The sequence below is a fragment of the Pipra filicauda genome, unplaced genomic scaffold, assembly GCF_003945595.2.
Source record: "Pipra filicauda isolate LSUMZ 115617 unplaced genomic scaffold, ASM394559v2 scaffold2_size9829703_pilon, whole genome shotgun sequence".
Taxonomy (NCBI): domain Eukaryota; kingdom Metazoa; phylum Chordata; class Aves; order Passeriformes; family Pipridae; genus Pipra; species Pipra filicauda.
In genome coordinates this window covers 4,260,661-4,284,697 of record NW_024104421.1, presented here as the reverse complement: position 1 = coordinate 4,284,697, position 24,037 = coordinate 4,260,661, and the positions used below count along the sequence as shown (strand labels likewise).

At 44.2% G+C, this 24,037-nt stretch overlaps 1 protein-coding gene across 5 annotated transcripts in view; it reads left to right on the top strand.

Moving 5' to 3' along the window:
- The window catches only part of IQSEC3 (IQ motif and Sec7 domain ArfGEF 3), a 101,719-nt gene that overhangs the window by 40,734 nt on the left and 36,948 nt on the right, over positions 1-24,037 (top strand). For 4 of the 5 annotated variants that reach the window (XM_027726627.2, XM_027726630.2, XM_027726629.2 and 1 more), the window contains exons 2-3: positions 2,560-2,640; positions 21,175-21,463. In XM_027726627.2, coding sequence (XP_027582428.1) covers positions 2,560-2,640; positions 21,175-21,463 — 370 coding nt within the window. Of the gene's footprint in view, positions 1-2,559; positions 2,641-9,513; positions 9,711-21,174; positions 21,464-24,037 lie in introns of those variants that run through there. The other variant, XM_027726631.2, reaches the window with a different exon arrangement.

Sequence of the window (24,037 nt, the reverse complement as noted above, 5' to 3'; positions counted from 1 at the left end):
GAAGAATCTTTTTTAAACCCTAGAGGTTTTCACCAGTTAGTTTAAATTTGATGAATCAGTATTTTTATACGAAACCAAAATTTTATCAGAAAAGTCCTGACAGATTCTAGCTGGAAGCAGTGTGACAGGATGTAGGAGCTGGAGTACTTGTGTGAGCCTACTTGAACATAGACTCAAATGTGATTCGCCCACTTGCTTCAGTGAAAAGACAACACAAGTAATTTTTGGGCACATCAGTCAGATAGCTGCATGCCACCTGAGAAGTTTAAATTGGAAAGAACGTAGTGAGAACCAACAATAACCAGACTGGCCGGAGGGAAGGGATGTGAGCTGGGTAGTTTCAGAAGTGGAAGGCCAAGGAGATGAAGTTGACACATCACACAAACATGTCCTCTCTTTTCCGGCAGGTTATATGTCACAGAGACTGAGGGCATGGTTAGAGGTCAGTGAGGTAAAGCTAATGCTTTTGTCTTCCCCTTGCTGTGCTGCTCCTGACAGTCCTGTTGTTTCTAAGGAAAGATTCCTTTCGAGAAGCCATTGGGAGCCAAGGAAGTGGAAGAATTAAGCAGTTTGTTTTATTAAATGAGCTGGGAAAAGTATCATCCTTGTCTGTAATTTAGGTATCTTTGTGGCTATGTCTATCAGATTTTGAAAAAGACAAAGGTGATAAGATTCACATTTCAAAGTGATGGAAAGTGTGGCAGGGCCTTTGGAAGAATCTGAGACCCCCAAGACAAGCCAGGAGACTTAGCTGTACTGCTTTTGTCTGGGTTAGAAGCTGCAAAAATATTTTTAAAAGAAGATGACTGCATTTGAGCCCTGGGTCTCCACAGTAGCACTGAGAAGAGAGCTCTTAATGGTGTTCCACTGATTTTGAGACAGGGTGCTTTTATGCCACTTGAGGATTCAGCCTGCTTTGTCTCCCCTGCTTTTCTTCTTCTTTTTTCATTTTCTTTTCCATTCCCCTAGTACTTTCCCCCCTTAGCACTGAGACTCTTTTTAGTGACTCCTTTTCATGGGTGAAGGTCAGCATGTTCAAAATTGGCTGATGATATATGCTGAAGGGCCTCCCTGGAGCTCTCTTCAAAGGATCTAATTTTTGGAGGTGATGAGCAGCTCTTACTGGTTCCAATGCCATGATAAGTGCCCAACACCCAGGAAAACCAGGCTGCTTACAAATGCTTTCAGGTAACAGACCCCAAGAAAAGTCATTCGAGATTAGTGAGCAGTTTTGGAAGTTTGGTCTAGGTGTTGAAAATTTTATATTATTTGAAGGTAGCCAAGTACTTGCTTGACATAAGTACTCAGAATTGTTGAGCTGCAAGTTGAATTTTATCTGAACTATATGGCTGCATTGTGTAAGTCAAGGAGAGATTGTAGGGAAACTTGAAGCTAACAGTCTGAACATTAATAATAGTTAGAATAGACACAGCTGTAGCTTAAATATTACTTAAAAATTAATAGATGGAGTGGACAGCCCATAGGTCATGGATATATGAACTGTAGAAAACATATTATATTGACTACAGAACTGACCAAAACCCCCACTGAAACTGATGTAAGGAGGAAATGAAGATGAGCACAAGACAACCACTTGGCAACAAAATACCAAACCAATGAAGGGTGTGAAAAACCCAGACTCTAATGATGCTGTTGGTCCAGACTGTCACATGAGGGATGGGGAGTTTAGGTTGTAAGGGTATCATTGTTCAGGGATTTCTTTGCTTGGGGGCCCTCTTTTGAGACACCAAGCACGAGCTATCAAATACCATAACTGACCTCTTCCAATAAACCTACCTAATGGAGTTGATAGCCTAGTGTCAAAAATTTCTGTAGCACTAGGATTTCTTACTTTGGATGAATTCCTTTGTCTTTCTTATCCAGTAAACCCATTTTTAGTCTTCTGTTTTCCTGTTTTGCTTAAGTTTGCCACTTCTTATGGTTTTGCTTGTCTCTGCTATGGTCTCTTCCCCTTGTCATGGTCTGAGCCCCTCTACTTGTGCTTGTCCTGTCAGTTTTCCACTGCTGTTCCTGGTAATGTCCAGTGATGATGTGCTAAGGCAATTTCTCTGCTCTAGGGAGGTTTCAGGAAAATTATCTGCAGAGGTAATTTAGCCACTCTCAAGTAAAAATCAACTACTTTGCATTACAATGTATAGGAAACATATCTAAGAGCATATTTCTGTTGCAAAAGAAATAAAAGTTAGAGACAGATAAAACCATTTTTCATGAGGTGTATGGGATCATGAGACAGATACTGGTAGAAGGAAAACTTTTTATTTGGGCACTTTTGTCCCATTCTCTATGGCTTGACATCAACAGCAGGACAGGTAAGGTAAGGGAGGTGAAGATAGATGGAAATAGAATTTCCAACCAGCCGCCTTCTCCCTGCTCCCCACCACCTTGGAGTACAAAATATTCATGTAATAATTAGATTACTCTTTCAGCATCACTGGGGTTCGCTGTCCCCTTGGAACAGCTCTGAAAAAGACATTCTCCCTTGATTTTTCTGCTAAATGAACTGAACACTGACCTACTATGGTTTGTTTTTTCTTACAGGAATGAAACTGTTTTACACCAGTTCTGTTGCCCAGCAGCTGACGCGGAGCAGAAGCCTTCATCTCCAGACTCCTCACCAAGGTGGGAAATTGCTGCCAGCCAGACCTTTATTTTTCCTACTTCCTTGTCATCCATTACTAATCTTCTTGCCCCAGACAAAGCTCACATATTATACATGCCAATCCTTCACCATCATCCCTTACGTCCCATGTCCCCAGCACTGCTGTCTGTCTCTTTTCACTCCCAGAGATTACTGTTTGTACTGTTGTGTAATTGCTTGCAAACCCTCTCTGGCCTCCACTCTCACACACCCATTCACTTCCAAAAAGGTATTTTCAGCCTCTCTTCAAACATTTGCTTCCATCAATCCACATTCACACTTGTACCTTTTCTTACCCTTCTGTGTCACGGTGACACTGACATACACATGCTTCACTCTTCTCCTTCAAATTAGCTACCCCACACTATAAGGTTCCTGGACACAGTATTGATCCATAACCTCTAAGCTACAGCAAAAGTCACCAAACTCAGGGTTCTGTCTCTCACCCTGAGACAGGGTAGGGGGAGCAGTTTTACATGTGTTGAAATGGTCTGAGCTTACCAGCAGAGAACAATTATAGACAGGTACTATTAACTATCACCAACTTGTATCCAGTCCAGCCAGGTGTGGGGACACCAGCAATTCTCGTAGCCCTCCCCCATCAGTGAGAGACGTCAGTGCCAAGAGCAAGGGGGCCAAGGAGCTTCAAAAGTACTTGAGATGCATGTACTGCATATAGCTTCTGTGCTTGGCCTTGTCCTTCTGTTCTTGCCATGTCCTTCTCTTCTCACAACTTCCCACACTTCCATCTTACAGATCATCTCCTTTTTCTCAGGCCTCATCACCATTCTGTCAACAGCAAAGAGTTTTCTCTTTAAAGATTTCTCTCATCACACTGCTAGACTTTTACATCTGACCTTTGGTAAGAAGCCTGAGTTACTAGGGAGGGCTCTGAACTGGGCAACTGAATTGCATTAGTGAGGCTACAGCATTTTTAAAATTATATTCCTCTGATTTGTTCTGCTCACTGGAGCAGACTGTAGTTTCTGATTTCCTTCCAAGAAAAAAATATAAGTGCTGGACAACTGTGAAAAGAACAGGGGTGAGCGGGTGGGTGTGTATCTTTGAAAGTAGAGTTCAGCCATGCTTGGAGACAGGGTAAAGAAGCAGAACCCCTCCTGCCCATCTGTGTATGAAAATGGAAGGGGTAACCCCCATGACGTCTGTGTTAAGGGCTCTCAAGCGTTGGTAAAGTTTGCATGACAGCCTGTGCACCTCCATGGCAGATGGGGGATGCTGGCAAGGAAGAGAAGGAGACAGCAGAGGAGGAGACTACAGATATTTCTGTGGTCAGCAACCTCTCCCTTGCATTTCTGGAGTGAGACAGTTTTGGTTAAGTGTTCTATTTTGTCTGAATCAAACCTCAATTTTGTCATGGTGTTCTGTCTTCATACACTCGTCCTTGACCCTGCCCCATTCTTGTTGCAGACTCCATCTTACTTCTGATCAGTTCCTTTTGTTTCTAGTATTTTCTTGTTCTACAAGGCTGACATTCTTACAGTCTTTGGCTCTAGGATTGTTTTTGTCAAGTTCTTGGTCAGGCCTTCCTTTCATCCCGGTGACTCTCAAAGGCCCTGCCCATCCCTTGAGCCTGAGTTTGTCTGCCCTCCTACTGCTGGGATTTGACAGGTAAATTGAAGAAGAAGCAACCATTTGTTTCAGTAATTTAACAAATTTGGCAAGTTGCATCCAAAGATGAGTCTGAGCCAGGAAATTCTGAAGTGTGGGTGAATGACAATGACCTCAACTGCTTGTTGCATCTGGGCTTCCAGTTAAGGGGCTTCTCCTACTGGTCTATGCCTGTCCATTTTATGCCTTTTGTAACTTGTCCCACTCTGCAGGCCTCATGCTTTCCTTACTTTTTTCCCAGGACTTTCTTGTGTCCTCTCCATTTCTAATGCCTCCAGACTCCAATAGCAGTCCTGAATTTGTTTGTGTGTGACACAATACGCCGTGCAGACATAAAAAAGATTGAAACCACCATGGCTATTTGAAAGTGAAAAACAGACACACAGAATTTTTTGCTCTTTGAAACAGAGCAGCTTTTATGTGTGATCTCCCTGCCTGACCATCTCAGGAGAGAAGAGCATCACTACTTCCCACACTGTGCCAGAAGAAAAGCAGAGCGCATGCAGCACTGTTAAACTCACCAGTCAGCTTTATGCTGGCCAGAAAACATCTTCTAGTCTCTGCCAGGTCCTGCAGTCAGCCATGGGCTTCTTTCACGTCTGAAGTTACATATACACTGCAGTGAGGAAGGCAAAAGAATGGCAGGGAGGGAAAAACTCAGGATCACTGTGGAGCTGATGTCCATGTGGTGTTCTGAAATGGCTCACTATGCTGCTTGGAGAAGCTCATCAGATTATTTACAGAGCCTGCCACCCTGCTCACATCATGAACAAGCTCCCCATGGAACCAAGGCAGAACAAAAGTCAATCAAGACTGAAATATGTGGGTCAGACAGCCTGAATAGGCAATCAGTTCCTGGGTGAGCCAAGCATATCCCTAAATAAGCTCATCAGGTCTCCTGATGGGAAAACCTGGTACATAGGGGCTCCCTGTGCAGCTTTTCTGTGTCCCACTGAATGGACAGCCAGTCACAAGTGGTGCTGTGGTGAATTTTGATAAACCAGCTTGGGTTTATTCTTTCCCCCTTCCATGATAGTTTCCCTAAATGAGATAAATCCTGTCAAAACTGATGCCACTAATAACCATCAACCATCTAGTTTTAATTAGAGTTTGCTTCATTAATGCCCCAACTCCTCTCTGCGCAGCAGATTAAATAATGTACTTGCAGCTCATTTACACAAACCCCCAAACTGCAAGGCTGAGCTGCAATCCTTTAATTAAACAGCCCGGCTGATCCCTGCCGCTGCCTCGGCTCATCAGTCTAAGCCGATTAAAGAGAATAGGGACTAATAAAGAGCATAAACAGGGAAGTGACTCTCATCTCTTCAAGGGACTTGGAGGCTCCAGCAGTGATCGGCTGCTTTCTCCTCCTCTACCTCAGCCCACATCCCGTCCTTCTGGGACCTGCAAGAATGGTCCTGCTTTCAGTAGGAACCCAGCCTCGTCTTGTGGGACAGGAATCCTTTGGGAGGCTGAGGGAACATGGCCAGCAGGAGGGTGGCACAGCAAGGTGAAGGCAAGGTGAAGATAAAAAGGGACATCAAAGCAGTAAGACGAGTGAGTGCCTGACTGCAGGAGAGACCAGCAAGAGCAGCCATGCAGCTCAAGTGAGGGGCAGAAGAGGAAGAAAATGCAGGGAATGACAGTAGGAGGTTGGCTGCCAGGAACAATCTGGGACAAAAATTTGTCTCTGCTTGTAGTTTGTGATGGTCACTGTTGTTCTTGTGTGGTCTTCCCTAATGTGTGTCTGCAAGGTTTCTGACTCTTTCTTTGCTACCAATCTAGCTAAAAATGCCTTGGCTTCACATGGATGGGAATGATTAGGAACATGTCAGTGTCTAACCACTCAACAGAAGCGAGCTCAATGAGGTGATTGGGATTATTCCCACTCATATTGTTCTGCTTTGCTTCGCTGATTGCCACAAGCAGAGCTAGCCCCCTTCTCTCCTGCAGCATGTGAATTCCTTGTGGGGAAGTAACAGCTCCATGAGTTTAGCAATGCAAATTTCCCACCTGGCTGCTTAGCTGGGTTGCACCAGCAATTAGCAAGACTGGTGCTGTAGGCCATGAATATTAAGAGATAGATTTGATCCCAGATTCTGCCAAGAAGCTCAGAGCCAAAGTACAAGATGAGGTGATGGCAGCAGAAGGCAGATTCCTGTTGCTGAACTGTAAGGGCTTTCCCATTTCAAAGTGCAGTATAAATCCTGTATATGGACCACCATTGTCTCCAATGGACTTGTACACTACTGGCTTCATGACCATAAGCCATCTTGCAGGTTGGGTTTCCATTGAGTATGCCAAAGATCAGGTTTAGTGACAGGAAGAAACTCCATGGATGGCAGTAGGAGCTAACTCTGCTCCTTTACTGAGGTGCTGATCAGACTCTGATTTAGCCAAACCCTGTAATTTCATAAAGCAACTGCTCTTTTTCTTGCTGGCTTCTGCCTGTTAACAGTGGGGTTTCATTCTGGGGATTTGAATAGCCTAGTAATTGCATTTCCAACCTCTCCCAGTCTCACACAGTAGAGACTGGCATCCCAGAACAATGACCTTAAAATGTGTCCAGCAGCAGCCCAGCTCTAACAGGATTACATACCATTTTCCTTTGTGTGAGGTAATAGGGCTGAGATGAGAAAGATTTGTTTCTATTAGAGTAATGAGAGGAAATGATGGAGTCACAATTGGAGGGAACAGTATATTCATTCAGTTGCCTTTCACAGGCTTTTTGGAGCCTGCCTCTGGCTCCCCTGTGGTGCTGAATAGGAAATCATCAGAAAATCACCTCTCTTCCAGCAATGGGAAAAGTTCTACACAAAACTTTAAGCTCATGGGGCAGGTCCACTTCGGCAATGGACATGGGGATAGCACTGGAGTGCTGAAGCATCATGTCACAAGGGAGACTGGATGGGATCTGGGTACATTTCTGTAAAGGGCAGGATCAAATCCCAAAATAAATCTTCAGGAAGAGAGGATGTTCCACTGCATTTGTGGGAAAGTCCTTACTATCTGTAAGAAGTGCAGATGAGGCCTGACCTGCTTTTAAGGTAAAGGAACCAGAGTCCTTCCAGGAAGAGGGACCAGTCTTCTAGAAGGGCTTGAAGGTGTACCGAGCAGAAGGGCTAGGGTCTGAAACATCTATGGAAAAGTTGGGCAAGCTCTGTTCATACTTTCCTGTAATATTTCCACACTTTTGAGTAGGGAGACTGCTGCTTAGATCAGGGTTAAAACATGATTAGTGCAACTGGTGAAGTGTTTACTTCATGATTACAGACCAATGAAATTGTAGCTCAATATAGTTGAGACTTCAGACAGCTGTGGGCTCATTTCTAAAGTGCCTGCTGGATTAGTCTTTGTAGCAGGTTGTTTGCTTCCTGGCATCACAGCACCAGGTAGTGGTAAGGAGACCTGTGAACCATCAGCTACATCTCCAAGCCAGCCTTCCTTGCAGTTCTGGTGAAATTCCTTCTTGCCTCACTTGTGACTTACCAAAGTACTGAAATGAAAATGCAGGTTCTTGCTGGAAGAGGTCTTTTGTGCTTGTTGCTCCATTTGTATATGTGGGAGGCTGATTTTGGCAGATTTTGGATGGTTCTTTCAAATCAAACCATCAAACATCTTTCTTCCCAGCTCTCTGAGCTGCATAGGAGTATGCTACCCCTTAAGCAGCACATATTTAAAAACCAAAATCTGATTTCATTTACCTCTGGAGATCTGCTCTCTCTGATTCTTCCCATTTCTTTACCTGAACTCTGTTTCCATTGAACATGCATTTGTTCTTTGTCCTATGAAGTCATGTTGGAAGGCGTTGGCACAAAAGAGCCATGAATATTATCCACTGCACAGTCACAACATCATGTCCTTCTTTGGCTCCCCACTGCTGTAGCCCAGGAGCATCTCTCCTCCCAGCACAGCTCTCACTTTGCCCTTGGATCACTCTACGTCCTCTAACAGTTAGATCCTCCTGAGAAATCCCCAAGACTTTGTTTGGGTTGTGAATGAGATGTCCCTTAAGGCTGAAGCCCATGAAGTTGTTGAGAACTGAACCACTCACCAAGTGAATTCTCCTTCTGGACACTACTGAAGCACCTTGATAAACAGTGGGGAATGATGGTTTTCCACCAGTATCCATCACTCTTTAAGCATTACAGTAAAACAACTGAGCTACTCAAAATGTCTGAACTTGTAAAAGATTGCCTCACAGAAAGAATGCAAATCCAGCTCATGAAATGGGAAATTAGCATTTCTGACTTAGGATCACTGGCAGGATGTTGGATATAAAATCGGGAGGTCAGTGCTTCCTTTCATCTCAGAGCTACTTAGTGGCTCTGTCTCAGGTGTGAAACATGATGATGATTCTAGTCTATATCAATTCAGATCTATAAGCTTCCACTTAAAAAAGCATAACAACTCTGCCTAATTGGCCCCCAGCTGGCAGTGTCAAGTGGATGCTCCTACAATTAGTGGACAATGGAGACTGAGTTCTCTGATTCTTAACGGACAACACTCCAGGTCAATCTTAACAGGACGTGGACATGCCAGTGCAAAGCAAGCCTCCACACCCATGGTCTATATCTTGTGTCCTCTGAGGACAAATGACAGTACACAAAGCTCTTCAGTCTGACTTCTTGCATTCCTGCCAAAGTCCTCCACACCACTGGTTTTGAAAACACACAGAAGTTTGAGCAACATTTCTGCTTTGCTAGCACATCCTGTTTGTGCTTCTCATTTCTTTTCCTTATTGAGGTCACAGTCATGAAGAGAAGATTTTTTTTCTGCTTCTTAACAGCTCATCTACTTCTTATTCTTCCCTCCCTGTAGACTTAATAATCCTGTTCCAGAGAGTACGATTGGAGGTTGCAGGGATGCTGCAGACAGGCAGGGATGGGTCAGCAAAGTTCACATAAATATTCCCCCGGCTCACAGTTTTCAGAGTTTGGATTTTAGTCTGACACAAAGACGTGGGCGAGGAGTAATGTCTAGACCCAGATTTGAACTCTTCCTAAGCTAGGGAGTGAGTAGATTCCTTACTTTTTATGGGTGTTTTGTACAGTGAGGACTGGCAACTTTAATTGCTTTGCAGGAGCCTAGGTCCAGAATCACAAAGATGTTTAGTGAATGTAGATTTAGGGCAAATATGGAAACACTTAGAATTATAAGCAAAAAATATTTTAGAGAACATCCTTAACATCATAGTTACCAACAACCTTGGGAATCTCTTGCAGGGAGGTATAGTTGGCAATTCTTCTGGTACTATGACCTGGGAGGAATGGCTCTTTCTGGAAGCATCCAAAGAAACAGGAGGTCAGTTTCAGATGCAGCGTCTCAGTCCCGTAAAGGAGATCCACCAGGACATTTTGGCACTATCTTCCACACAGACATTTCTCAGCTCCTCTCCAACAGCTGGTGCAGCCACTCTCAGGCAAGTGTGGAGAACATGAGGGTGGGGAAGTAAAGTAAGGAATAGATGGGCTCTTCAACAGGAAAAAAATATTTCTGGTGGAATCTGGAGTCTCCCTTTCATGTTGGTTTCTTTGTTTGCCCCTATCAACACCTTTCTTCAGGAAAGTGGAAGATGCCAGGAGAGAGAGGCCAAAAAAACCCATATTTGAAGTATCTTATGTTGAAACTGCAAAGGTGCCCATCAGACACATGTTTTCTGAGAGCCTGAAGCTGTATACAGCCATTGCCTAGCCACAGGTTCTTCCAGTCCTTCCTTTTCCCCAGTTGCTTCTGTTGCTTACCTGAGTCCTGCCCTAGAGGAATTTGGACTTGGATTCAAGTACTCTTCTCCCACATGTGACAGTGCTTGCTATTTCTTGGGCCATGGTAATATCTGTGAAAGAGGATCAATCATAGCCAACCTTACAGTTGTGGAAGCCACTTTCAACAGTTGTTGAGATCAGTTAATCAGTTAGTTGCATTAATACCAGACAATTCATTCTTGGCTTGCAGATGATCCTCATGTTCTCTCTCCCCTATACTGTGGAGAATTCCTTGCCTGTAACATGGCAACTTTTTGGTACTGGGGGAATGCAACATAAATGCCTGCTATATCCTGTGTTTTCTGTGTGCTAATGCCACAGAGATGCAAGAGAAGAGGCTATGCCAGCCTTGGAAATATTCCTGTATCTAGCACTGAAAAGCAGGCACAGACGGTTGATAAAATAATAGCAGATGGACTGTGGTGGAGCTCACACCATTCATCCTAATCCTCTACTAATATCATCTGACCTGATCTGCATCAGTCAAGACGTACCCACCCCCAAAATTGAGCCATTCCAGACCTTTTGTACACTGTGGTGTGGTTCTGTGGAACTTGACAGGTGGTTTTTGTAGACCCTCTGTCCACAGGCTTATTAATGGCTTGTAAGGCAGAGGCAGATAGGGCAAAGAGATGAAAAAAAGGAGCCAATGAGAAAGAAAGGGAGACAGACTCATCCCAACAAATGTAACAGTGCTACTGTAAGAAAAATGAATGGCAAACATGCTATACAGAGAAGAATGACAGGAGAGAAGGAGCAGGAAAAGCAGGAAGATAAAAAATAGTGTAAATGAAAGAAGAAACTGGAGGGAACAAGAGCATATGAGCAGAAGATAAATGAGCAGGTCCCTTGGCTGGAATAGTCCTGTTCATGCCAGCATTCTTTGGCAGTGACAGCAATGAGGCTGTGGCCTTTTATTACACATTTTCTTGTAGTGTGATCTCAATCCAAAGGCCTTTTGTCTCTTTTGTGCTCTGCAACACTAACTCACTCCTATGAAGGTTCATCTTCTGACCACCCCCATGGGACAGGCTCTGTTCTCAAATACAATAAGCTCTCCTTTTGAAAAATCATCTCTGCACCAGAATTTCTTCTTCTGCATGTGGCCCTGGCAGGCTTTCACACGTTTCAGGAAGAACTGAAGAACCTGAGATGCTGAAGTGGAGCACACTGTACAGCTGCTCAAGCCACTCTGTTTGGGTTCTGAAAACATCTAGATAGGTGAGGGAGTGGGTGTAAAAAAGTTGGGACATTTTTGGAACTGTCACCTTGCTTGTTCAAGGCATAAACAGGACCTGAGTTCAGTGAGATTTTTCTTTTGAGACTGAAGAGCCTAACTCTGGCCACGCCACTTGGAAGTGTGTTCTAGTAATTTTTAACCATCTCTGGCTGGCACCTTAGTTTGTCAACACATAGATTGTCCCATCATCCCACTGGGAATTGTATTTGTGTAGTGATTAGAGCTGTATGTCACCTTTGTGATACCCCAAACTGATATGTTGCTGCTTTCCTCTGAACAGGTCATGATGCTGTTATTATTGCCTAGGTTGACTGCAATCTCTTTCATTCCATCTTTTGGAGAAAGAGGGAAGATGAGGATAGGCTACCCTATGTACACACTGCTGGTACTCTTTTGCATGTCTTTCAGGGTGACTGCAAAATATAACAGATGCCTGTAGTTTCATAAATACACTAATGTGAGAGTGGTGGGTCAAGATGCACAAAACTGGATGACATAGAATGATGTTGTGAGAAGTCTTGCTGTGCTGTTACAGCACAACTGGATCTGATAAGGATGTTACAGATTGCCTTAAAATAGAGCATATTGGGCTGGATCCTTCACTGACTTTGGTGCAATCCACTGGCATAAAGCCATTTAGCACCAGCCAGAGTACTGCTCAACCACACAGTAGGATTGGTTTCGTCTAGGAAAACTCCAGTTTTTCTTAATGATCTTGCTCCAAAAGTCCCATGTCTGAGTATGGAGAATAAAGGTGGGAATAATTTTCATTCCTCATAGGTAAGTGAATTTTAAGTGCCATAGGGGAATATGAGCTTGCATGACCAAATATGTAAGCTGCTAAGTCATTCTGTTTTCCAAATGGGAGTGAGGAAAGATGGAAAAAGGAATGAAGCCTAGGGGAAGAGAAGTGACATGAAGTGGATCAGAGCGTGAGCGAAGCAGCAGTGACAAAATAGGTTAAAACCTGGAAAAGTAGAGCTTTGTGCCTACTGCGTAAGGCTGTGGGGGTGGTCACTGGATTGGGAAAAGGAGGAAGAAATGCTAGCCTCGCTGTTTCTATTTTGGTCTTCAGCCAAAGGCCAACACAAACCCCTAGATCTGAACACAGTGGTAAAGTTAAAACCTGGATCATATCCGATTTCCTAAAGCTGGTAAATGGTGTTTGCACTGTCTGTATTGAGCAGGATGGTGATTTGAAGCTGTGTTACTCTTTCTGTTGAGGAGAACCAGGTTTCCTTCTGCTTGGTTTGGCACAAGCAGTGTCCTTCTACTGGGCTGCAGTGATTGCAAGAGATGAAACATCCAAGATACTTGAGAATAGAAATAAAATTTTTCTGAGTCACAAGAAGATCTTCCTGTGAAATGGCTCACTCAACTGCCTTCAGAAATCAATTACCCTGATCCCTTAGGAGGGAACCCAGAGGTGCAGTCCAACGTAGGGTCCATCACAACAGGTGGAAAAAGAAGACCACAGAAGCCTTGCCTTGGTTTATAAATGCCAAGAGCTATGTCCCTCACCCAGCTCATAGGCAGCTGAATTAGGAGAGCAATGGGCTGAGGGGACATGCAAGGTTTCCTTTCCTTGTAGACTCTGCTGCCTCCCAGCCCTGAATTCATCTCATTTTAGCAGTGAAATTCTATCTTCTGCATGATTGCACTGGCAGGCTTTTGTCAGCGAATTTGGTGATGTTCAAACCTGCCTCGGGGATGAGGAGCCAAGAGATCTGAGTTGAAGTGGCAGAAAGACTGCTGCTGAGAAGCCAAGTTTCTCTTTCCCGGGGTGCTGAGCGGGCAGTTACACTAATGTAGGATGCCATCTGTTTTTTCCTTCTCTAAAAGGTCGTGTTTACCAAACATTGGAGAGGCAAGAGAGGTCCAGGGTTAAAGTAAAAGTAATTAAACCCTGAGAGCAGGGCCTCCCATGCCTTCAGTATCCACTTGGTGCTTTTCACACCTCAGTGATAAGCACAGGTGCCCCGTTTGAAGCAGCCACAGGTAACCCTCTCTGCAGTGACAGGCTGTGGGACCTCCTTGTCTAACCTGCAGAGACAGCACAGAACCAGCCTGGGGTGTCAAGCCCCGAGATGTGACAGGCAGCTCAGAAAGGGGCTCTACTTCCTAAGCTGAACCCTGTGCTCCTACAGCTGGAGAAACAGGAGTTGTGGCTAGGAAGGGAAGAGGAAAGAGGGATATGCCAGAGGGGTGGCCAAAGTGCCATTATGAGATGTCACCCAGACACACACAGGAACTATAAGAAAAAAGCTGTGACAACCACACCACACAGCACAGCCAGCCTTGCACCATGAACACCACTTTTCATTTAGTGAGAGCTGCCTTAGCTGTTCCAAGTTACCCCCTGGAAGAGCCTGTCTTTCCCCATGAAAAAGAGAGATCCTAGTCCTCTGGTGGCTGAAGTCCCTCGTGGAGAGCCAGGCCCTCAACAAGCAGCCAGCCCAGTCTGACACCTGGACAATCATCTTTGCGCCATGAGGGTATGGGGTGCTTCAGAAAAATTTAATTCCTATAGTGCTGTTCTGTACCAAAAGGCACAGCAACACAACAATGTGGGAATTACAACAGCACATGGGGATCAAGTTTAAATACGAAATCTGAAATGAAGGCCCTGACTTTGGCAGGTTGGTCCCTGTGGGACAGGAGGCATTTGATAGTATTATTACATTATCTGTCTGCCTAATGTACATCTCACCAAAACCACTTTAAGCAATGTTGAAAAGATGTTGCCTGGTTCAGTCTGTGCTAAAGGATGTTAAATTTAATTGATTTCCAATGTATTTACTGTACCCTACTGTCAAATCTATTTTACAGGTGTGTGCGCTAGCCTTTTTATGAAACAGATTATATATTCTGAGGTAGGTAATGAGCTCAGCTAATTATCATTAAATCCTCTTGGGTAAAACTAGTGTGAGAAGATGGCTTGATGCCACTGCTTTGCAAGGTGTTATGTGAACGTAGACAAAATCAGAATCTTGTTCCTATATTTGTCTTTGTTGGAGGAGACTGTCTGAGAAAGCTGCAGCTCGGCTGGCAGGGGATGATTTGCCAAGATCAAATTCCAAGTTCCCTGCCTCTCTGGCAGGAGAGACTTTTGCCTTCCATCAGTTTCAGCATGCTCCCAGGGAGCATTGCCTTCAAGTCACTCTAAAACCTGAACTTAAAAGCAAATCAGAAGCAATTCTTTTGCACTCAGACACCCTGCACGTCAGAAATCTCTGAACCTTGAAAAGATCCCATAATATATTACCAAACCTGTCTCAGCCATTTTTTTTTCATTGAATTCTGATGAACCCGTTCACCCATATGTCGTGGGTGTCCTCAGGGAACACTGAAATGGTATAAACTGAAAAGGCACTTTGGACCCTGCTAAGTCAGCAGTTGATTTATTTTTTTTCCTGAATAGTTAAGCTCAGGAAAGACAGAGTGAGCACAGGTTCTTGCAGACTTGGGGTCTGGACTCCATTCTACTGACATTAGCTGGTGACCTCTTTTTCTAATTCTCTATAGGGCACTTTGTAAGGGTTTTTTATTCTGACATCTGTGAAGCTTCGAAGTCTCATATGACTCTCAGGCCATGATAATATTAATCACTTATGGCAATTTGAGAGTAGTATATATACAATAACCAACGGATCCTCATACCGAGCTCTGTGAAATGTATTAATAAATTTTTGTGGTCTTTCACAACTAGGCCATGTAGTCTTTGCCTCTGTTATGGGTCACAATCCTGCTCACTGACCTTGAATACCATGATGAAGGTGTTTGGTAAGTTATACATGGGAAACAGCAATGTGGTCTTCGCCTCTGTAGTACTTTTGTAACACCTCACAGCCTTCCGTACAATTAGCTAGACTTTTTTGCATAACCATTATACCTGGCAACAGTGCATCTGAACATCCTCTTCTTGGGTGACTGGTTTCTCAAACCACTCACCAAATCCAGAGGTGCCATTGCCATTTTTTGTTCCTCTGTTATTGCTCTTATTTATCTGAAAAAAATTTTTCTTCTTGGAGGAGAGAGGAGCAAAGAGATGAGTTTTGTGTCATGACCACATGGGAGCTCTTTAGCTCTAGAATGATCAGTGAGAAAGGTCAGGTTTAATTTCTTACAGCACTAACATTACTGTCCCTGAGAAGAATAGCCCTTCTGGCCCTTGAGCCCTGTTTAGTCATGTACAAGTCAGCTGCTCTGTAAACACTTTTGTGAGAGCTCTGAAAATTAGTTTTAGACTTGAACTGATTCTGATTTTTGACAGTGGTGCAATGGAATGTAGTGTCTGGAGCACCCAACTTGTGTGTTTCTGCCTGCAGGTCTAGCTTGAAATTGTCATTAAAGATTTGTGGGGAAGGGGCTGCATGTTGTTACTCAAGTCATCAAGTATGGGAATGTTTAACCCTGACAGTCAAGATCCAACAGATAACCATGGTTCGTTTCCACAGCTGTCAGTTAGAAGCACAGATCTTTGCCAAGCTGGAAATATGTATTTCTAGAAGCAAGGAGGTGATGAGGAGTATGCAAGGAAGGGCACCATCCTCATGCTTTAGCAGATGACAAGTAGTCAAATCTCTCCCAGGACAGACAGTGATGCAACAGCTCTGTACAGACATGGAGAGCTGATACTACTAGGAATGGGTATATGGGCTTCTCTGGCTTGATAATTTAGTATCACTGATTTGGTCTTTACATTTCCAAAGTAGCAGGAAGGGAGAAAAGAGAGAGTCATAAAAAATTGTCTACATAATACCATTTCTCCTCTATCATCTCCCTACATCCTTCCCTTGCTCTAATCCTTATATAAAATCTTCCTGAGAAACCTGCACATAAAAGCTAAGTATCAGAAATCTTATTTACTTGTGCTAAATAAAAACATTTATGAGCACCAGCTGAATTGTCTCAGCAAGAGCTTTTTCACTATCCTGCTTTCTTGAAACAAACACTAGGATTCAGCTCAAAACCCTGATATCCCTGTTTTGAAATGCTAGACTGGTGAAAGTATTTTATATAAGCCCCGAGTCAGGTTGTCTGTAGTCACCGATTTTGTTAACAAACCTGCTTGCTGTCTGCAGCAGGCATGAACAAGTCAGCAGTGCAAAAGTACAGGAGATACCTGAAACATGAGAGATATTTTTTTACAGCAGGTGAAATCTATTTGTAATAATGACTAAGCTAGTTGCTACGGGTCATAAAAGTCAGATAGGAACATCTAGGAAGAAGAGAACAGCTGATTTTTTAGTCTTACCTTTTCTTTTATTCTGATTGCAAGTGATTTACATTAATATTACAACTTTCAATCAAACAGAATTCAAAGAAATTACAAACCTTCCCTAGTTGATTGTATGACTGGCAGAAAATTGTTGAATTTATCATGCAAGAGCAGCTGTAAAAGCTGTGAAAAATGGTGGTAGATGATACCTTAGGACAGCAAGTAAAGAACACCGATTACAGTTGTAACTGCAGGGGTGATGCTGGGATACAGAACTAAATTAACCTAGTTGGAGTTGGGCCGGGACTTTGGGATTCACACCTTAGACTCTGCATGGGACTTTTAATTATTGCAAGTGGTTAGACAAATTTTCTCATCCAAGAAACAGAATGTGCAATAGATCCATTCCCCTTCTTCATCTCACAGCCAGGGAGGCTGATTGCTTATTTACCAAGGGAAAACAAGTGGGTCCCTGTAATTTGTTTAATAACATTTTTTTTCCCCGAGATCTTCCATGCTACAGTGCCTATTCTTGCCCTACTTACTTTCCTTACTGTTGGTGGGTTTGTTTGGTTTTTTTTTTTGGTTATTGTGATTATAATATCTCCTGAGCCTTCATTTTTTAACAAAACCTGTGTTCTACCAATGCAAATCAACTCTGTCATTCAGGATAGAGGGAAAAAAATCAGGATTGTTAAGTTTTTAGCCTGTATTTCACTGCAGGATTGGTTTTGATCTTTAGCAGTGTATTTTATTTCTTATTGGGGGCTTCATCAGTTGCTGCTACTGGACAACAAAAAAAAAGCCTCCCCAAAACACTTCCTCAGAAACAGGTTCAAGATGGGAATAAAACTGGGAGGAATACAGGTGGTAAGTGAAACCATGGGGCTGTAATGATAACATTCAGACTGCTAAGCAAACTCATTTTTTCCACTGCTTATAAGTCACTGAAGTATACCAGCTGAAAATGAAATTTCCCAGGTTTGCCCAAAGGTGAAGTAGGTATTTTTTCCAGATTTTTTCACACTAAGTAAAACTGGTTCAGCCATTTTTTATTATCTTTTCTTTCCACAACAGAACATGTAGAAACTATTCCCACTTCAGCAAGTGTTTGCTATTGTGTTCTGAACAGCACAAGAGCCAAACCAGCATGGGGTTAAAAAGTTTATATTTAGCATAAAAACATCTAGCTGAAAAATGCCTTTGAGTGCTTCAGTGCAATCTGATTTTGATCTGACCGAATTTTGACCCGCAGAAAATTCCACGCTTAAGCACAATCCATTCTGTATGGGTGTATTCACGGGGCTCAGAGCACGCACGGGGGAGGAAGGCGAGGTTGATGTGTATGTGTGAGGAGCTTGTGTCCTTATCCCAGCACTGTGTCTGCAGGGGCTTCAGTTACGCCCCACAAGGGCGGCGCTGAGGCTGACGGTGCTTCTTACACATCGGTGACTGAGTGTGTGCACTTAGTGCTTGCAGTCTTAGGGCCCTCCCGTGTCTCGAGGAATAAACTAAATGTCCAGTGAGGTTAAAGGGGGTTTCCAACCATTCTGGATTGGTCCAATGTCCTCTGCCCCATTGGCCAAGATCAGAATCAGGTCTGGTGAGGGTACCCACCATCAGACACAGCCCAGTCATCAGTGGGTAGGTCCATGGTGATGAGGCAGATCCAAGGTCAAGCTGGGGAGTCAGTCTTTGGGGTCTGATCAAGTGGGTTTGTGGCCACATAATGGGGAAAGCTGTGGCAGGGCTGGAGACCAGTGTTCCTACAGTGTGGCTGGGGCAGGGATTGATGGCTCTGGGCTTGGCTGAAAAGGGGCAGCTATGCAGGGGATATTTGTGGGACTCCCAGGTGAGACTGGTCAGGCTTTAGGTGACAAGGCTTTTCATAGAACCTGAGGAATCTTTGTGTATGGAGATATTCAAGAGTTGCCTGGAGAAGGCCCATCTGTCTTTGAAAATGGCCCTGCTTTGAACAGGCGGTTGGAATAGAGACCTCCAGCCTTCCTTCCAGCCTAGATTATTCTGTGATACTACAGACCCTACCGGTTTTACTTCTGTACTAGCAGTGCATGCAGGGTGTGCTGTCACTGTGAATGTGACACTCAGGCTCTAAACTGTGTGTGACAGAAAACCAGACAGATAGTGTGCACCCACCAGAGGTGATGTACTCCTTACAGGGCAACGGGACCAAAGGCTGCAAGCTCTTGCTCACACACTTCATGTTCTGCCATGAGCAGCCAGCAAAGGTCCTCAGAAAAACAAAGCTAAGCATATGTGTGAGCGTTTAGAGGACCATCATGTCAGAGAATATTTGCTGGCATTTAGAGACCATTCATGCTCCAAGGGGAGTCAACTGGCTCTCTAGCCTACTGCCTCGGGCCCTGATCTACCCTGAAGAAGGTCTGCGTAGTACACTGTGCACTGAGGCCTTGACTCAGCAGAGCAATTTGGGATGTGTGTCTTGCTGAATCAGAGCTTATGTGTCTAACAGAAATTGCTTTATAGGGCACAGTCCAGTTCCCACTGAAATACTTGTGAGGATTTCGGCACGCACTTCAACGAAAACGTGATCAAATCTATGTCACCTGGTCACCCCTTGAGCTCAGGATAAAAATTGCTGCTCTGCTGGTTAAAATGAGAATGTATAGAACAGGGGCTGCCAATGCAGTGAGAGCTGTAAGGGAAAAGTCTTTTGTAAAGGTTTCCTGCAATGTGGATGGACGTAGAACAGAAGGAGTTAAAAATGGCTACATACTTTAGGAGTGTATCTTTAAGTGTAGAAAAAAGTGTAGTATCAGGAATAGAATAGTGAAAACTTTTATAAGGTGTACAACCTAAAAGAATAGTTTTATGCCTCATTTTAATGGTGGTATTTCCTGATTGATGAGTATGCAAAGACATCATTTTAATATGCTTTGACAAAGTTGGTTATATAGCATTTATGTAAGAGACTGGCTTCTTCTGGGAATACATTTTGTAAATCTAACTGGTGACTACATGCACGTGTATAAAAGAAGAAGCTTTCTACCTTGAAATCTTTCATCTTTCATAATTCTGAAGTTGTGGTACTGTCTTTGCTTCATCAGATGTGGAACCCCCTTAGAAAATGTGGGAATATTTCTAAATTTGATTGTTAAATCTATTGAACAGAAGAGCTGCCACTGGAGAGAATATACTTCCTAAAATACTAGTAAGTGTGCAGAAGTACTCTGAAGCTCAGGAGGCAAAGTCTATTTACAGTTAGAAGACTTGGGCTCTTAAGTGCTTGCACCACTTTTGAAAATAAGACTTAAATGCTTCTAGGTAATTTGGGCACTACAGAAAATCATATCTGATTTTCCTCTTTTTGCTCTGACATCAACATCAATCATAAAATGATTTATTATATAGATAATAGCAGAACTAGTTGTATGTGGAGCAAATCCAAGAGAAATAAATATGATTCAGATGTGAGTTGAATAATTTAATGGTGTTTAAATATGGGAGGCAGTACATATCCTTGATTTCAGTGGAATTAAATGCATTGGTTCTGTAGAAATTATTTCCAAACTACATGTTGCTCTCAGCTAAATAGTCATTCCTTGGAAACCAATGTGTCTGATGGACATGGTGCAGTGGAAGCCAGAGTCCATGCAGGGTTGCACACTCTTGGAAATCATAAATTATTCCTCTGTAGCCACTGGAAGGAGGCTAATGTAATGATGAACAAACACACTAATGGTTGAAACAGTCTCCCAGAATACCAAACCCTTGTTTGAAATCAGATGATTTTGGAATATACTTGGCAAGAAGGGTTAACTATAGATTTCCTCAGCACTTCAATGGATCAGACATATGCTAATCCCATCCTGCCTGGAGCAAGATGTCATCTCTCTTAGAGTGCACTGTTGTCAGGCCCTGGTTTCACACAATTGCTGCTGTGGCTGACAGGAGAAAAGAGTGTTTTCCTTTCTCCACAAGATCTCAGTGGCACAGCAATTTGTGGGTCATAAAGAGAAGGCTTCTTTCATGGAAGCTCTGCAGGCTGCTATGCCTGTATTGCAGACATACTTTAGAGAGTCAGGATCTCAGAGCTGGCTGGCTCTTAAGTGCTTAAGTGCTGGCTGGCTCTTAAGTGCTGGCTCTTTATACTCTCAGCTCTCCAAGAGTTCCTCTGGAAACTCTGCAACATTCCTCTGCCCATCTTCCACATGCCCTTAGAAACTACAAGGGAAAACAGGGTCCTTGGGGTCCTGGCTCAGTGCCAGATGGGACTTGAGATGTGCAAAGAGAGGCTGATCAATAGGCAGGAAGGGCACAGGAGTGATTGCCAGCTGCTAGCTGCTCCAGAGGGCAGGAGAGGTGTCCATAGGCCATGAGACCCTCCTTGGTTCCCCACCTCCTCCAGCTGCAGCACCTGGAACAGAGGCAGCCAGGCAGCTCCAGGAATCATAGGACTGGTTCATACAAGGGTGCCTCCTCTTAGGGAGGGAGGGATCAGAGCTTTGGCCGCATCAACCCACAGTCCTGATCCATCACTGAGAGAGACCAGCCCAGGCTTCCCAGACATTTAAAATGCAGCTCAGAGAATGAGTATAGTGAAGAATAATAAACATGATCATAAATCAAATATAATAAAAACAAATAAAAAAAGCGAAACGTTGCATTTCTTTCACAGTGACGATCCCAGCGGTTCCACAAGCAAGAAAGCCGGGTGTGAAACGGAGGATCCGAAGGAGGCCGGCAGACAGAGTGGCCAGGAAGGCAGGTCCGACACCCTGACGCTAAAAGCCCAGCATGCGGAGCTCCACGAAGAGCAGGCAGCGGGGTGTTCCCCTCTGGTGCAGAAGGCGAGCCTCCACCACACGGGCTCCCCAGTGAGAGTGCAGCGCAGCAAAGGGGCGGCCTCGTGTTCCCATGCGGCTGCCTCCGATTATGAGCTCTCCCTTGACCTAAAGAATAAACAGGTACCAAGGCTTCCTCCTCAGGCTGTGGGAGAAGGGGATGGGGTGGGTGGGACTGCATTCACACTGTGGTGGGACGTCTTTCAGCAAATACTTCAGCCTTTTGTTCGCCTTGAGCTTTTGCCCTGCCTGAGCTGGCCCTTTGGCTACGTGGGGCTGATGGAGGAAGTAGCTTCCCCACCTCTGACTGCATCACCCTTTCACTGAAACCTGCTGGTCTCTGGTCCTCATTGCCTGGATTCTGTGGTCCAAAGTGGACCTAGAAACCCAGTTGTGAGTGTAGGCTTAGAGACGGGTTGCAGGCAGAAGAGAGCTGCAGCATCCAGAGATACTGCCTTGCTCACAAGTGTGCAGTGCCTGTAGGGTTCTAGCAACTGGTTGTCTCAAATGATGTCCCTCATGGGAGAGATCTCCAAGAACCATCTTGCCATCTTGGATCACGCAGGGTGGGTCCCCAGTGCACTTCTGCATTAGCACGAGGGTTTCATTCAATGACTGTCCTACACAGCATCTACCACGCTGTTTGTGTATTGCTGCCATGACTGCCTTCAATGCAGCAGTGGATGTTGAAAAGACAGGCAGGTTAACCAGGCTGAGAGGAAATTATTCAGTTCCAGAAGTTGCAAGCCTTGCCTTCTGTGCCTGAGGCTACAGCCTAGCTCCAGAGCACAAGCGTGCCCATCTCTAGCTGCATCTCCTGATGGACTCCGAGCAGGGGACAGTGGGACAGGGACTGTCCCACTGGGCTCCTCCTTCAAAGGTAATGAGGTGGAACATGCCCCCCCACTCCGTGCCTCTGCAGATTACAGTCCAGGAGAGCTGTTGTGCAAAACAGAACCTAAATAATAGTTTTTGTCTTTTCCCTGGTATGGCAGCTCAAACAGAGGCTGTTGGACATGCAGACCCTGCAGTATGCGAGGTGAGGATGACAAGCAAACACTAGTGACAGTGTCCAGATTACGTTCAGTGGGAGAATTCAGTGGGAGGTATGCCACTGCAGCTGAAGGGTATCACCTAATGAGGTTTCCACAGAAGAATTGCTACTTCTAGGACATCTCTTTGCCACTTCTCTTAAAGCATTGCTGCTGTCCCTAAACATACATGTCAGATCAATGGCTCAATAAATTTCTGAGCAAAAGAGAGACCTTGGCTCTTTAGCTCTGTCTTTCTCGAAATACTGTGTACTCAACTCTGAAATAATTCTTGCTTCACACCAGGAAAAAAAACAACAGACACTAATTAACTGGCTTAACAAACTGATGTGACATATCCTTGGGGTGGGCCAGATCTTGACTGCTATATATGGGCTTAGCCTCCTCGATGTCCTAGAGCTGCTCTGGTTTGTCCTGGGGCATCTGTCCTGTGTTATTTTAGCTTTAAGGTCACATTGCCCTATCATTGTTCTTGCAGCAGAGGCCAAACCTGCCCTGGATGCATGTGTGAGAGAGAGACATGTTAGCTGATTGTTCATTAATTTCTGGTGCCTTGCAGGACTGACCTTGCACGGACCTAGCCTATCTTGTAGGTGAAACCACTTTTCCCACAGCAAAGGGGGCTTACAGTATGTGTGCCTCTCCAGCCTGATGGTTGTCCTCAGTGAATTGCCTCCAGCTCTGGAAGGGGAGATTTTCAGGCAGTGAAGAGTATTAATTCTTCAATTCTTGCACTCTAGTATGTGTTTTTATAGGTATTCCTATCAATTTTTTTGTCAGGTAGTTCTGTTAAATGAGAATAAGAGTGATAGGACCTGCATAGCACTGTCCCAGTAGAACCCTAGTCATAGCTCAAATTGTAATACATTAACAGAACTTACGATAAGAAAAATAGGTGAAAGGAGACATTTTTAGTTTCAAAGCACAGTTGAAGTCACATTTACTTTTTGGGAGAGGACTGAGTGTTAGTTAGGAGGGTAGGAGGGTAGAGTACAGCCTCCTCTGCAAGGCTTGGACCAGTCATTGCCCCTCAGCATCATACTGCCGGGTTGGTGAGTGGCTTCATGGCTCTCCTTACTTTCTATCCCATGAAACAGAGATTGCTGACAGTGCACAGAGCAGAATTACACTACACTGGGAGGTTGGAATGGAGACTAAAGTGCTAGAGTTCCCCTATGCTTAGACTATATTGAATGTTGGGAAAATGGAGGATATCGGGAGAGAGGAGTGTGCTTTCTGTCATACACACTCTTGGGTTGTGCTGAAGGGTGGCAGATGTCCCAGGCATGAAGGAAAATATCCCATTAACACATGCCCCTTATAGCAATGTTCTTCCATTGTGAAAGGCTGGAGGGAGGGAGAAGCATTAAGAAAGGGTGATAGAGAACATGTATGCTCTGTATGTCTTTTTTTTTTTTAATTTTTTTTGCAATGCATGCGTTGCCTGGAGTCACTCAGATTCTGTCCCTGAGCCTGACTCTCTTCTTGCTAACATGGTGGCACATCGCCATGCTAAGTGGCAACCTTGGTGGAAAACCAGTGCTGACTGAGAATAAGATCAGGCCCATTTTCTCCCGGCAGATTTATGAATTTATGCCTATGGGCAACAAAGCCAAGGGGCGTGCACCTCAGATGTTTGGCCATA